Raw genomic sequence first — 12,200 nt, 5'->3', positions numbered from 1 at the left:
ATCCTAATCCAGGATCGAGTGGAATAGAAAACAAGTGAGGAATTTAACTGGAGTGGCATTAAGGCTGCATCTTGCAGCACTGAGGCTGTGGGAGGGGGTGGAGGCAGCGTTTAAAACGCTGGGTGTTTGACAGAAATGAATTTGTCTCATAGTTAAGGGAGGATCAGAACACCTAATCCAAGTGACTGGATTAGCACAGGCTGTGAAAAAAAAACTCCGAGAAAGAGATAATAGTTTTACCAAATGTATTTTAAAGATTGAAATCCTAGTTCCTAGTGCCGGGAGACACAAGGTAGCAAATAAAAAAATCTTCTGAAAATACTAAGAAAAATACTAGAAAATACTACCTCAAGCCAAGACCAAGGCAGAATATTTTTGCTTTCACACCATGTGAAAGAAAATTCAAAGTAATTCCTTACTATTAAAAAAAAATAGTTTTGAGCACGTATTTCTAAGCTTTTCTCTAGAAACATTTTAACAGTGTTTGGTAGCTGGTTTTCTGAAACTTCCCATAAAAACTGCAAGATATTGGGGCAAAGAAATTTCATTTATTGTTTTATAAACTGCAACACAAAGTTCATCTACAGAGCAGACTGCATAGCTGTATATTATTGAGACTACTATATTATCACATAAAAAATACAAATATTTTTACCTTTTTAATATTTTTGCAGAAGAGTACTAATGCTTTTGTAGAGAGAGCTAAAGTGTTTCTTTTCTTTTACCGTAGTTTCACAATAAAATTTATGAAAAGGTTAAAGTAGCAGAAAATAGTGTTTCCGAAAGCATGCACATGTAAAATACTTGTTATTCGGGTATTGTTAAAATGAAGTAGTGTAATTGCAAATGTCAAATGCTGTGCTGTGAATTAAGAGGATACAAGTGTCACTAGCAAAAGGGACTGAGAGATTCAATTGGTAATAGGTTCGGTGTTTGCAGATTTTAGAAACAGTAGGTAACACCAGCCTGCAACAAACTTGACACCTGATGTCTTCCAGGATATGACTGTAGCAAAGATTGATTCTTGGACATATTGCAGAAAAGCAGCACAAACCATCAGTCAACTCAGGATGTTGGTTAATTCAGAGGAAATTCTCCTCTGTGGCTGATATTTTTGTTAAAGATAAGTATGTAACACACGCGACTGGGTAAACCAGCTCCAGACTGCATCTATTCTTTCTAATGGGACTATTCAGAATGCTGCAGGGGGAAAATTATTATCGTGCATTTTGCATTTTTGCACGGCATTAAGGTAATTACACGGAATTCAATCGCGGCAATAAAGTTTCATATATTAGAAGATTGTATTGGGTGCAGAGCTCACAAGCGAACTGCCTGATGTGGTCTCAAGCCATTATAGCACCAACATTAATAATGCCGCTTCTCAATAACCCATCTGGCAACAGCCAGGTTCTTTATTAAAAGGTGGAAAATACCCATAACCTATGAGGCAAATATCTTCCTTAAAATCCACATCTCGATTCTACCAGTTGTAGGCTGTATTATTTCTACTTGGCTCTATATGAATAATTGTCATTTTAGGGAGGCTCTTTGGAGAGCAAACCTGTGCTTCTCCCTTGCTATTCATTACTGAGGAACTAGTTGTTTGAATCTTCTTGAAATTTAGAAGAGCTTACTACTCGTCATTTTGATTTTTTTTTTTTTAATCGCTGTTGATAAAATAAAATCAAAATGTCACTCTCGTCGTGCTGTTTTTTACCACAGTGTTTTAGGAAACCCTGGAGAAGACCTGAACCCTGTGATGAGACCTGAACCAAGCACCCACTGGATTACCACAATTTACTTAGTCCGACACATACCAAACAAAAGGCTTTTGCTGGAGATTATTCCCTCAAGTCCTGGAATTTAAAAATTAAAACTATTTTTTTTTCAAAAGAGAAAAAAGTGGGGGGAAAGCCTCATCCTGTGGGACCCCACACGGGCTGTGGAAGAGCGCCACAAAATGGCGGCGTGAGAAACGGGGCCGGGTCCCTGAGGGCGGAGAGCGGGACCGGGGCGCTCAGGGACCCTTTGGGGGCCGCCAGCACCGGGAAAGCGGCCACAACGCGGCGGCCCCGCAGCAGGGAGAGGGCGAGGAGCCGTCCAGAGACTCACCCAAGGACGAAGGAGCCAAAGCCCCGCTCACCGCCGGACGCTGCCCCTCAGCGCCGGCCACGCCCCGCGGAGCAGCTCCCGCGTCCCGGGGCGCCTCAGCCCCGCCGGAGGCTGCGGGAGGGCGGCAGGTGCCGGGAGCCGGGGCAGTCGGGCAAAGCCCGAAGCAGCTTCGGCGGCCGGGAGAAGGGCTGAGCCCGTTCACCCCGGCGGAACAACCGCAGCGCCGGCCGGGCGGGCTTATGGCCAGCGGCCGCCGCGCTCCGCTTCCCCCGGGACACAGCGACGGGCGTGTGTGCCCCCCAAAGCACCCGTTTGCCTGAACAGTGGGAATTATGAGGGAAAGACCAGCATTTCTGAGGGCTTCGGGCGAAAAGCGATGAGGATGCTCCATCTACCGGGGGCAGCGCGCAGGCGGGCGGTGCCGGGCGGGGAGAGGCGGCAGCGCCGCTAGAACGGGACAGGTCTGGAAACCTGCTGCAGGTTAATTACACACATACACACATACATGTCCGAGGTGTGGCACGAAAATAAGGAGCTGTAGAGTGTAAAGTGCTTTATCCAACCCTCCAGGTCCCACTCGTGTTGCTGACCCTGCTGGTGGAAATCAGCCCAAAATCCTCCTTCCCTCGGTCCCTCACGGGCCCGGCCCTCAGATAGTTTAAAAAGGTTTTGAAGCATCTCTCTTCTCATCCCGGAGCAGTGCTTCACGCTGAGGATACTGTGGGATGCTGCTTGCCTCAACGCAAGTTGTGGTCACGAAATTATTTGCGTTTGTTTGTTTATGGAAGCGCAGATTTGCAAGGCAAAAAAATGCACAGCCCGGTGTGCAAGAAACTAGAACATGATGCTTCCCTCCACACTTGGTTGTTTTTAACTTCTAATTGAGATTACTGTGGCAGAGGATAGATTTAGGATTATCAATAAGCAAAGGAAAATAAATTTGCTGGTAAGGTACCAACTGGAGGGGGGAAATCCATCAGCCGATGGAAGAAGGATGGGTAGAGAAATAGAAACAGGGCTGAAGAGGGGCACACAGAAAACTCTGCTGAGAGCAGCGCAGGTGTCAGTCAGATGCGATGCCGCCTTCAGAACAGTCAGTTCAACCAACAAGAAATGCTGCTTCAAAGAGAAATAGCTACCTGGATCCTGGTCAGCCATGAGCAAGGGAAATAAAGAGAGGGCTATGGAAAAAGGCATGTGCTTGTAGAAGGTAGATGTTTGCAGCCTCTAATCTTTGGTGAGGCTCTGTCCTTTCCAGGAACATCTCCCACCAATGTCTTTGACTGTCCCGGAGGGTGAGAGCCGCCCCTCGGGACACTCTAATTCCTAGATGCTTCTGGGGCTCTGCATTTGCCACTCTGTCTTCCCAAAACATTAAATCTTTTCCCAAGGAGAAATTGCTTCAAAATTTTGTCCTGCCTTATGTAATTTTTAAAGACCCTCTAAACTCCTCGAAATGGGAATTTAAGAGCGGAGTAACAAGTAACTTCAATGATGCTCATTAACACCTCGCCGTGTCCTGTAGTTTAAGTATTGCCAAGAAAGGCTGAGGTTCCCACAGATCCAAGGACTCCATTTCACCCGGAATGTGGTCAGTCCGTTCAGTATCCAACAGGCTTTGGATAAAACCGGCAGGGACTTAATTCCCCCTAGAGTCTAAAGCTGTAAAAAAGGGAAATTTTTATGTCCCTGGTTTTGATTTGTTTGTTTTCTCTTGCTTCCCAGCAGAATCCCTCTAAAAAGTCCCAAAGCCATAAACAACCACTTTCGTTACAGATAGCAAGGAAGGGCTCCTTTATAGTATCATCTCTAATCAATGACGAATGGGTTTTATTACTCTGAAAAGAAACGTAGTCAAGTCAGGGCTCAGAAAATGCATCCAACCCTTCTCCCCACTGCTGGCAGAGCCCCGAACCCATCATTTTCTCCTTGAAGCAGGGCTGCAATGCTGGAGCCAACCCAGATGCTCACTTTCAGCCGTGGCCCCAAACCTGTTTCCAAGCCCCGGGTGGTGCCTGGCTCCCACATGGTACCCAAAGCTTCGAAGGAGCTCCCTCCCAAAAAAAGAGGGACCCCAATTCCTGAGCAGCCTTCAATAACAGCGAGTCACCTCCAGAGAGGGCGAGAGGAGAGGAGAGGAGAGGAGAGGAGAGGAGAGGAGAGGAGAGGAGAGGGAGAGGAGAGGGAGAGGAGAGGAGAGGAGAGGAGAGGAGAGGAGAGGAGAGGAGAGGAGAGGAGAGGAGAGGAGAGGAGAGGAGAGGAGAGGAGAGGAGAGGAGAGGAGAGGAGAGGAGAGGAGAGGAGAGGAGAGGAGAGGAGAGGAGAGGAGAGGAGAGGAGAGGAGAGGAGAGGAGAGGAGAGGAGAGGAGAGGAGAGGAGAGGAGAGGAGAGGAGAGGAGAGGAGAGGAGAGGAGAATGCGATCAATCAAAATATCTATTTATTTGAATACTTCGTGATTTTTTTGATTTTGTTGAAATTTTCAGTGAAATCCTGATGGAAGCAGATTAAAGATTGTACAGGAACACCTCATTGTAGAGGGAGATTCAGCACTGTCTGTACTTACCTGCTGGTAAAAGCAGCAGCCAAACAATTCCCAAAAGATTTGAAACTTTAAAACCAGATTCATAGCTACACCCGAAAGAAAATTAAAGATTAATCTTGGGCGGCAGATCCTTTCTGTCTGCAGACATGACCTTGACCAGGGGCCTGTACAAGAAACCTCTTTCCTTACCAATCTCAAAATAATTTAGATATTTAAATATTTTGATTTTCAGTGCATCTTTATTTCAACTTCAGCTATACCTGCCATAGCCTGATACTTCTTTTGACAAGTAACTTAAATAATACACCGAAGAACAAATATTTAATTAATATATGGTGTGAGAGTAGTAAGTGGGTAAATATCTCTCCCTGTCCAACAGCTTTTTAGGGATTCGTCGGTGCTTTCAACAGGTATCATGAGCTTAAGTGTGGATCCAACCTGCCCACTCTCCCTAATATTAACCAGATTACAGCTTTAAATGTAACTTCATTTTTAGGAAGAAATTGAATGATTGATAGTCGTTATTTCAACAGTGATGGAATTCTTAAAAATAATAAGGCAAGCATACGAAACACACGGAAACACAAGTCATTTCCCCACCAAGCATCTCCCACTCCAGCATCCTGAGCTTGAGTTCCCCCCTCAAAGCTCCCGGATGGCTCGGTGAGAAACGCTCCCGAAAACCCCGTCCCCGCTCCCCGAGGGGGGCTGACATTTCCAGTAACCTTTTCTACCCTCGACAGCGGGCACTGTCCTCGGGCTGAGCATCCCCGCTGCTCCGAGGGAGCGGGGTAAGACCAGCCCGGGGGAAGACACGGAGCCTCCCGCTCTCTCCAGCCCCACCCGTCCCCAGCGCTCCACGGCACCAGCCCGGGTCCCGCCGAGACCCATCCAAGGCTGGAAAATCCCGGCTGGTTTCCCAGAGATCCGCCCGAGGGACTGCCTGCGCTCAGGTTCTCCCGGGCAGCATCCCTTAATGAGCTCCCACATCTCTGACAATCCTACCGAGAGTTTAAAGTGAGGTTTCTCCTTCCCGAGGGTATTTCTTAATACATTACTTAACGCCAACCAAGGGCTTTAAAATGTATTCGCACCTCTGCTGCGTTTGAGGTTCCGTATAGATCAATTATCCCCAGTGACTGAGATTATAGTACCCAGGAGAGGTGACAAATGCTGATGAGAAGGTGTACAGATATGTTGCTCAGCGTATTTTTGTTTTAAGGCTCTGAGGAGAAGAGAATATGTCCTATCCTGAGGCCAGAACTTCCGTCTCCATGCAGGCCGTCGAGATGCTACAGATACCTGGTCAAATTTTTGATAAATATTTTTCCATGTGGGATTTTATTTCTTGTTCTCCAGTGGGTTTGTCTCTGCAGGGTTAACTCATAATGCTACCTGTAGCAAGGGACAAAGCTGTCAATAAAATAAAATTAAATTAAAGTCATTATCATTGTCGGGTACTAATGTCACGAGTAATGTTTCTATTTTATGGGAGGAAGGAGGGGAAAGAAGAAAATGTGGAGAAAGGGCCGAAAGGAAGAGGGCACGGCCAAGTACACCCCCAGGCTCTCCCGCAGTCTTAATAAGACGTAGGGGCTGAGCCAGGAGCTGGGGCACCGCAGGAATCTCGGCTTTTCCGGATGCGGCATCGCATCCCGAGGGAATGGGGTCGCTCCTGGGGTCGCTGCGATCGCTGCAGGTCGCGCTCCGCAGGCAAAGCCCGGCCCGGCGGGAGCGGGGGGACAATGGCGAACTTGCCGGTGTCCTGGCCATGGATAAAATTCCCTGAGAGCTGGGAAGGGGATGGAGGGGCCCCCTTGAAGCTGATCTCTCTCGGCCCAGGTGGCACGAAGCAAGGAGCCCCAAGAACCTTTCCCAAACAGGGACAATCCAGTCACACCGGACCGTGCCACTTCACAAAACCAGAACCCATCGTTCCCTGTTGGAGAGGGTGCAAAACCACGGGGGCTGGGCTGGTTTTCCCCCTCGGGTGACCCTTTAAATGGTTAACACAAGGTCTCCTGGGTCCATTTCGGTGTCGCTTTTCTTTCTCTTCCTCTTCCCTCCCAGCAGTGCTCCAGCATCGCCCCACCCGGGCCGGTTTCTGGGGAACAAAGGCTGGGGACATGGGGGACAGCCCCTCGCCCCTGCGAGCTGCTCTTAATGAGGATTCATTTCTTTAGCCTACAGTCCTGGCTTTCATTACGGAGCCTGTCTCGCTCTGTTCATGGTCATTAGGCTGCAGCCCAGTAACTCCCTCGCCAGATCATGTGCATGATTTTAAAAAATAGGAAAAAAAAAAATAGACCCCTTCGATATTAGCAATCACCTTCATCATAACCATCATCATCTCGCCGTTCTAAATTAGCTGCCCATTAACACATGCTTTCTATCCTTCCACGTCTCTCCCAGCAGAGGTTTTCCCCCATCAGCCCCGTCCCGGGACGCTGCCGTGCTCTCAGCAGGGTGGGCTGGGGGGCGGCGGGGCAGCTGCTGCCCGCGGGGACGCGCCCGGAGCCGCCGAGGTCGCCGCCTTCTCACCCGCTCGCTGGGGAAGCCCGATGCTCATACCGAGGGGGTCTGGAGGCTTTTTAAATTCCTGCCCGAAAAGGTTATTTAGGATCTTTCGTTGACTTGGTCAAATTATTGTTTTTCCTTAACGGAGAGGACAGTGGTGGGATGGAAGGTTGGAAGAGGACTCTCGGCAATAGTTATAGATTATATTCTCCTCTTCTCCAGTTTTTCTCTCTCCCCCCCGCCCCCCCTTTTTTTTCCCCCAAGCAGATCGGCAAATCAAACCTGGGTGAAGGTGAAGCCGAAAAGTCACTCCTTTTATTTTTTTAAGTTTCTGTGGAGTATCTCTGAACTCGTGAGTTTTGTGCGCGCTTTTATGTCTCCCTAGCTCTGTCGAGTTTTATGAAAATGAGCAGTATTGAAAGCTTTTCCATCCCGCTAGCTGTGAGCCTCACATAAATGATGTAAATGGCTCGAAGGGTTTTTTTCAAGTGAACTGTGTAGATCTGTGAAAATAATATCAGGGTTTTCCGTCAGAATGAGCTTAGCACTGTACTGAGGCGTACCATAATCTGACCCGACACCTCCGACCATCTGCGCTATCTATCTGCCTTCTGATTTACCAAATCTTCACAAGCAAAAGACAAATTGTACTTGATACTAAAGAAAAGACGGCGAGCCTCAGTCCAGCTCCATTTCTGCAGAGAAATGATTGGAGAAAATGTAAATCTGTTTAATTTCGGTCTACAGGCAACTAGCAAAGGAGCTTTCCTGAAGAAGGAAAGAAAGGAAAACAAAAACAATAGGAAAAATAAGGGGGAAAATAAACAATAACAAGATATCAAATTAAAAAGGGATTTTTTTGACAAGCATTCTAGAAAAAAATACATTGCAAAGAGCAGAGGGAAGAACATATTGAGCTTAATTCAAAATATATGCTGCCTTTCCTAGCATGGTCCCTAATATTCCCGTGAAGAAATTACCACTGAGCAGCTATTTGTAGAATAAAGAGTGGCTTCTTGATCATCCTCCTTTACTCTACGGAAAATAAATAGTATCCTTGCAGCTCAGAAAGTGATTTCATCCCACCCCGAGACGTCTGGAGTTGGCCTCGCTCCTCCGAAGGGGCGGCCGGGGCTCACCTCGCACCCAGCCCCGCGGTCGCTCTCTGGGGGCACCGAGGGGGGAAAAAGCCCACAGGGAATGATTACTACGAGGTGATCAATATTTCAAAAGATTCCCGAAATCTGCTTTAGTCGCTTTCCTGACCTACAAATGACTTCTCACTCCTCGCGACTATTCTCGGCGTCTATTCAGGACCATTCAGCCGAAAACAATAAGGGTTTAAATGTTAAAAAACAAAACAAAACCAAAACGCCAAAAAACTGCTTTGGTTGAACGAGGAAGAGCGCTGGGCTCTTAGGAGAATTCCTCGTCTTAACCGAAATGGGAAGTCACCTACAGGGGTAAAGAGGAGTTTTTCCCTAAATCTCGGCTGTTTCTGCGGTGCTCCCGCTGCATCCATTGTCAGTGACACTCCCAGCATCACTGTCACTGTTACTCAGCCAATTTTTTTATCTGATTTCTCAGCTCTGCCTTATCGCCCTCTCCTCCGGCGGGTGCGCGGAGCTCTGTGGGAGCATCCCCGGGCCGTACCCCGCAGCTTCACCGGGGAGGATGCGGGGGTCCCGGCAGTCCTGTCGCTGAGACCACTCCCTCCGACCTGCCGGCAGCACCCTGAAGCGGGGACCCGCTTCCGTCCCCTCAGCCTGCCTTCCCCGGGGCGGCCGGGCGGCTGTGCCCTGCCCGGGTCGGCGGGGCAGGGCGGCGGGGTCGCGGTCCCCGGGGAGCGGCCGGGGCGCCGCGGGAGCGGGGCGGGGAGCGGGGCGGGGAGCGGGGCGGTGCGGGCCCTTCCGCCGTGATTGGCAGCGGCTGACAGTGAGTGGCAGCCCCGCCATGGAAACCCGGGAGCCAATCTGCCGAGCCCGCAGCAAATCAGCCGCTCCCGCAGCAGCGCGGCGGCGGCGGGGAGCTGCGCTTGTGCCTTTTCTGGTTTCCTTTTTTTCTTCTTCTTTTTTTTTTTTCCTCCTTTTTTTTTTTTTTTTTTTCTCCCCTTCCTTCCCTCCCCCCTGCCCGCCCTCCCTCTCCGCTCCATCCTCCTCCGCCTCGCCCCTGCCCACCGCCCCCAGTCGCCGGAGCTGCCGAGCGGTCCCCATCGCCTCTCCGCCGTCCCTCCCGCCGCAGCTCCGCGGGCTCCGGCGGAGGCAGCAGCGGAGCGAGCGAGGGGCGGCCCGGGGCCGCTGCCCCTTCCCCGCCGCGGGGCTGTGCGCGGTGGCGGCGGGCATCGCCGGGGGTGCGCGGAGCGCGGAGCGGAGCCCGGCGCCGCCTCCATGTTCCAGCTGCCCATCCTCAATTTCAGCCCGCAGCAGGTGGCCGGGGTATGCGAGACCCTGGAGGAGAGCGGGGACATCGAGCGCCTGGGGCGCTTCCTCTGGTCCCTGCCCGTGGCCCCCGCGGCCTGCGAGGCGCTCAACAAGAACGAGTCGGTGCTGAGAGCCCGGGCCATCGTGGCCTTCCACACGGGGAACTACCGGGAGCTCTACCACATCCTGGAGAACCACAAGTTCACCAAGGAGTCCCACGCCAAACTGCAAGCCCTCTGGCTGGAAGCGCACTACCAGGAGGCGGAGAAGCTGCGGGGCCGACCCCTGGGGCCGGTGGACAAGTACCGGGTGAGGAAGAAGTTCCCGCTGCCCCGCACCATCTGGGACGGCGAGCAGAAGACACATTGCTTCAAGGAGCGGACGAGGCATTTGCTGCGGGAGTGGTACCTGCAGGACCCTTACCCCAACCCCAGCAAAAAGCGGGAACTGGCTCAGGCCACGGGACTTACCCCCACGCAAGTGGGCAACTGGTTCAAAAACCGCAGGCAAAGGGACAGGGCAGCAGCGGCTAAGAACAGGTAAGGTGCTGCCCGTCCCGTCGGGACACAGGCTCCCCCTTAGGGAGCCGAGGCCGGAGGCTGCGGGGAGGAGGTGCGAAACTGCCGGCAGAGGATGGGGGAAAGGAGCCCGGGAGATTTCTCCCCGGGAAATGCAGCGAGATAAAGCGGGAGCAGCAGGGAAAGGCTAAGGGTTTTTTAATTACTTCGATTTAATAGGGGAGGATCTCTGCGCTGGGCTCCCTCTTGGCTGCCCTGTGGGGGAGTGGGACAGGCAGAGCAGGAGAGGGGAGCCACTGGCTGGAGCGGGCAGCAGAAGGACAGTGATCGGGGGCTGAGCAGAGACAAACCCCCTTCAAAGTTTTGCCCGGACATAGAAATACCGGTTTGAGATGTGTCCATCCCGAGAAGAGCCGGCCGTGCCCTCTGCGGGCCCTGCCACAGCCACCATGTCCTGCTCCTCTGCCAGAGCCAACCGGGAACGTTCCTTGGGATATTATTCTTGTTTCTATTTTATACATAAAAAATATAATATAAATTATATATATATATATATAAATTTTAAAAATATATTTGTTACAGAACAAAATCACGGCCCTGAACAAGCAGTGTTATTCCACCGCTAGTGACACAAGCAGAAGTCCCAGCAATCAGGGGAGGGAGCAGAGTTCTCCCTTTATCTCCTCCCCAGGATCCCGGGGTGGGGAAAATTCCCCTTGTCACCCCTCAGCCGGGCTGTCGCACGTCAGGGACGTGGGTACTGTCACCCAGAGCCCTTTTTTATGCACTAAGGGAAGATGTAAGGCCTACTGGACAGGAGACGCCGCCCGGGAGCTGCTGCAGGGCATTACTGACCCCTAAGATGGGGCCCGGTTTGGGGCAGGATGCGGAGGATGGGCACAGCCTTCCCCTGGGTGTGCCAGCCCAGGAGCGGGGCTGACCTGGGCTGGGCACCCGGTTTTTCAGGCAGAGCAGAGGTACCGGTGCCCACCCAGCTCGTCCTCTCTCCTGTCTGGTACAACTGTGAGAGCCGGCGGTCGGGGCGGTGGGGGCGCCGGCCGGGGGAGCCCCTGGGGGGACACAGGGGGCTGTGGCGGGCGCGGGGGTGCGCAGGGCGGGCGGTGATGCTGTGTGTGCCGCTTCCTTGCAGGCTACAGCAGCAGGTCCTAACGCAGGGCTCGGTGCGCTCGCTGCAAGCCGAGGAGGAGAGCGGCGGCGAGGCGGTGGGGGCCGCCTCCAGCCCCGCAGCCAGCCTCTCCAGCAAAGCGGCCACCTCCGCCATCTCCATCACATCCAGCGACAGTGAATGTGACATCTGACACCACCGCCACGGCAATCCGGGGCCAGCGGGAGGCCCGGCTCACCGGTGCCTGCCCACGGCCGGAGCGGCGGGGCTGGCAGTGCCCGAACGCTCCCCGCCCGCCCGCACCTCCCAGCCCCGCAGCAGACTGCATTAAAAAACGTCATTAAAATCGTTGTCGCCTTTATTTCGAAGGATTCGCAGAATCGATGCCTGAAAAGAAATAATTAGAGAAAGCCCAGAAAACGTAAAAAAAAAAAAAAAAATCAAAAAACCGAATGCCAAGTTGCAAAATGTCTGAGCCCCTGCCCTTATCCCGCAGGGTTGTTTCATGTTGAAAAGACGCTGTTCTTTTGGTTGGGTTTTGCTTTACTTTAAAGGGTTTTTTTATATATATATATATAATGTTTATTTACTTATTTAAGGGATTGCTATGGTAGATTTTTTTTCTATTATTATTATTAATTATTATTATTTTTGGCTTGTTCTCTATGTGCACAGGTGACTTGTAGAGCATGTGCAGGACGAAACTGTATGAAGCAGCCTAAAACCATAATAAAATATTTGGTGAACGACTCTCGCATCTGGTTTGAAATGACGGTGTCGGTCTCAAGCCCTCCAGTTTACGCAGAGCAGATCTCCGAGGCCTCGGGTATTTTCAGCAGCAGCTCGGCAGGAACCGAACTAGCCGGTCCCCGGGACCGGGGGTGATGTCTTTGCCAGGCAGGGAGTTGGGAGGAACCGGGATGAGGCGAGAGGAGCGGGAACGGGGCTGGCGGGGGATGCGG

The 12,200-nt window shown here is 51.5% G+C and overlaps 2 protein-coding genes across 2 annotated transcripts in view; one reads left to right on the top strand and one right to left on the bottom strand.

Annotated features, from left to right (window-relative positions):
• Positions 1–9,516, bottom strand: part of LOC306803952 (protein SIX6OS1) — a gene marked incomplete at its 5' end in the record, with an annotated part of 35,498 nt that extends 25,982 nt beyond the window's left edge. Inside the window, 4 exons of the mRNA XM_079309974.1 lie at positions 2,116–2,431; positions 8,314–8,339; positions 8,828–8,894; positions 9,352–9,516. Coding sequence (XP_079166100.1) covers positions 2,116–2,431; positions 8,314–8,339; positions 8,828–8,894; positions 9,352–9,516 — 574 coding nt within the window. The remainder of the gene's footprint in view (positions 1–2,115; positions 2,432–8,313; positions 8,340–8,827; positions 8,895–9,351) is intronic.
• A 45-nt stretch (positions 9,517–9,561) lies between these two features.
• On the top strand, positions 9,562–11,431 carry SIX6 (SIX homeobox 6; the record flags this gene model as incomplete). The annotated part of the gene is made up of 2 exons (XM_079309511.1): positions 9,562–10,133; positions 11,263–11,431. 2 exons carry the CDS (start codon positions 9,562–9,564, stop codon positions 11,429–11,431), a joined length of 741 nt encoding a protein of 246 aa, XP_079165637.1.
• Positions 11,432–12,200: the final 769 nt, after the last annotated feature.

The sequence above is a fragment of the Erithacus rubecula genome, assembly GCF_903797595.1.
Source record: "Erithacus rubecula genome assembly, chromosome: 6".
Lineage (NCBI taxonomy): Eukaryota > Metazoa > Chordata > Aves > Passeriformes > Muscicapidae > Erithacus > Erithacus rubecula.
Note: the sequence above shows the minus strand (reverse complement) of the source record. Positions and strands in the feature narration are given on the sequence as shown.